At 53.9% G+C, this 1,325-nt stretch overlaps 1 protein-coding gene across 1 annotated transcript in view; it reads right to left on the minus strand.

The window, feature by feature from the left end:
* The window catches only part of PEX6 (peroxisomal biogenesis factor 6), a gene marked incomplete at its 5' end in the record, with an annotated part of 14,804 nt that overhangs the window by 7,341 nt on the left and 6,138 nt on the right, over positions 1–1,325 (minus strand). Inside the window, 3 exons of the mRNA XM_010131525.1 lie at positions 383–515; positions 623–699; positions 1,063–1,255. Of these exons, the coding sequence (XP_010129827.1) occupies positions 383–515; positions 623–699; positions 1,063–1,255 (403 nt within the window). The remainder of the gene's footprint in view (positions 1–382; positions 516–622; positions 700–1,062; positions 1,256–1,325) is intronic.

The raw sequence follows: 1,325 nt of genomic DNA on the forward strand, positions 1-1,325 counted from the left end.
AGCAGCGTGTGCCCCAGCCTCTCTGTTCCCATGTGCCAGGTGGCTGGAGATATCTCAGCAAGGCAGCCAGCCTGTGGCTGCCTTTGTCTCTCAAAAAGCTGAGCAACACAGCTGGCACCCCTATGGCACTAGCCAATTGAGCGGTCTCCAGTTAAAGTGGTGAGGGCTTCCCTGAACAAGTTAAGAGCCAAGAGGGTGAAAGCACTAGTGGGGGAAAGCCTGCAGCAGGACTGTTTCCCACCCAGGCTGGGGGAATACATGGAATGACACAGCAGTAAGCAACATGCCAGAACACAGCCCCATCTGCTGAGGTCTGTGAGAGGTATCTTGAGCCATACAGCTCTGGAGAACCAACCCCACTTCATCTGCCCCAGCATCCTACCTTTGGGGCCCCCGCAGACTGCGAATGGGCATCGTGCAGCTGGTCCAGTGCAACATTTAAATCCTCCTCAAGCACTGGGAACCCAGCAGTGCAAAAATCTCTCTCCACTTCCTCGCTCAGTCCACCTGAAAAACTGGTGAGGAAAGAGAAAGGAAAGACTCAGGCTTTGCCCACTATGGCATTATCAGGATGGCTGCAGCCCCTGCCCTCCCCCTCCTCCTGCCCTGTTGCCTGTGCTACCTCAAGCTCTGGATGCGGGTACAAGCAGCCCGGCTGCTGTGCGACAACAAGGCACAGAAATCTCCCAGCACAAAACCCTGTGAATGCAGAAACAAACAGCATCAGTTCAGTTCCAGACCATAGCTCCAGCTAGGCCATAAAAGGCGTATGGGGAAAAATTCCTTGCAGAGCTGTTCTTTGAGTTCTGTGCCCTGGTTAAAGGCTCTACCTTCTTTTTTTTCTATTGGCTCTCTTCTAGCAGAGCTGAGCATCAGACAACACCTCTGCAAATGGTGTGCAGTCCCCAGCCACTAGAAATCTGCAGTTAAATCTGGTATCTGTGGACCAGCTGACTGGGAAGAAGCTGACTGGGCTGTGGGAATTCTCCATGGCCAGGTAGGGGAGGTTGGCCCAGCACTCCCAGCCTGACCATCTCCACATGCTACTGTGGTTTCACTCACTGCAGTCCTGCGGGCCAGCTTGGATAGGCTCACTTCTTTGCCCAGAGGCAGACTGGCAGTCAGCATGCTCAGCATCAATCTCCTCTGCTCTTCTGAAGGGGCTTCGATTTTCACCTCATGAAGGAAAGCACTCTGCACATCTGCAGGAACTTCCTGGGGCTTGCAGGTGGTGCCAATCACCAGGACACGGTGGCTGTTGATAAAAGGGGGACAGTGCATGGTCTGAGCTCTACAGAAGCTTCCCTCTTACACTGCCGTCATCC

The sequence above is a fragment of the Buceros rhinoceros genome, unplaced genomic scaffold, assembly GCF_000710305.1.
Source record: "Buceros rhinoceros silvestris isolate BGI_N320 unplaced genomic scaffold, ASM71030v1 scaffold13492, whole genome shotgun sequence".
In the NCBI taxonomy this organism is placed as follows: Eukaryota; Metazoa; Chordata; class Aves; order Bucerotiformes; family Bucerotidae; genus Buceros; species Buceros rhinoceros.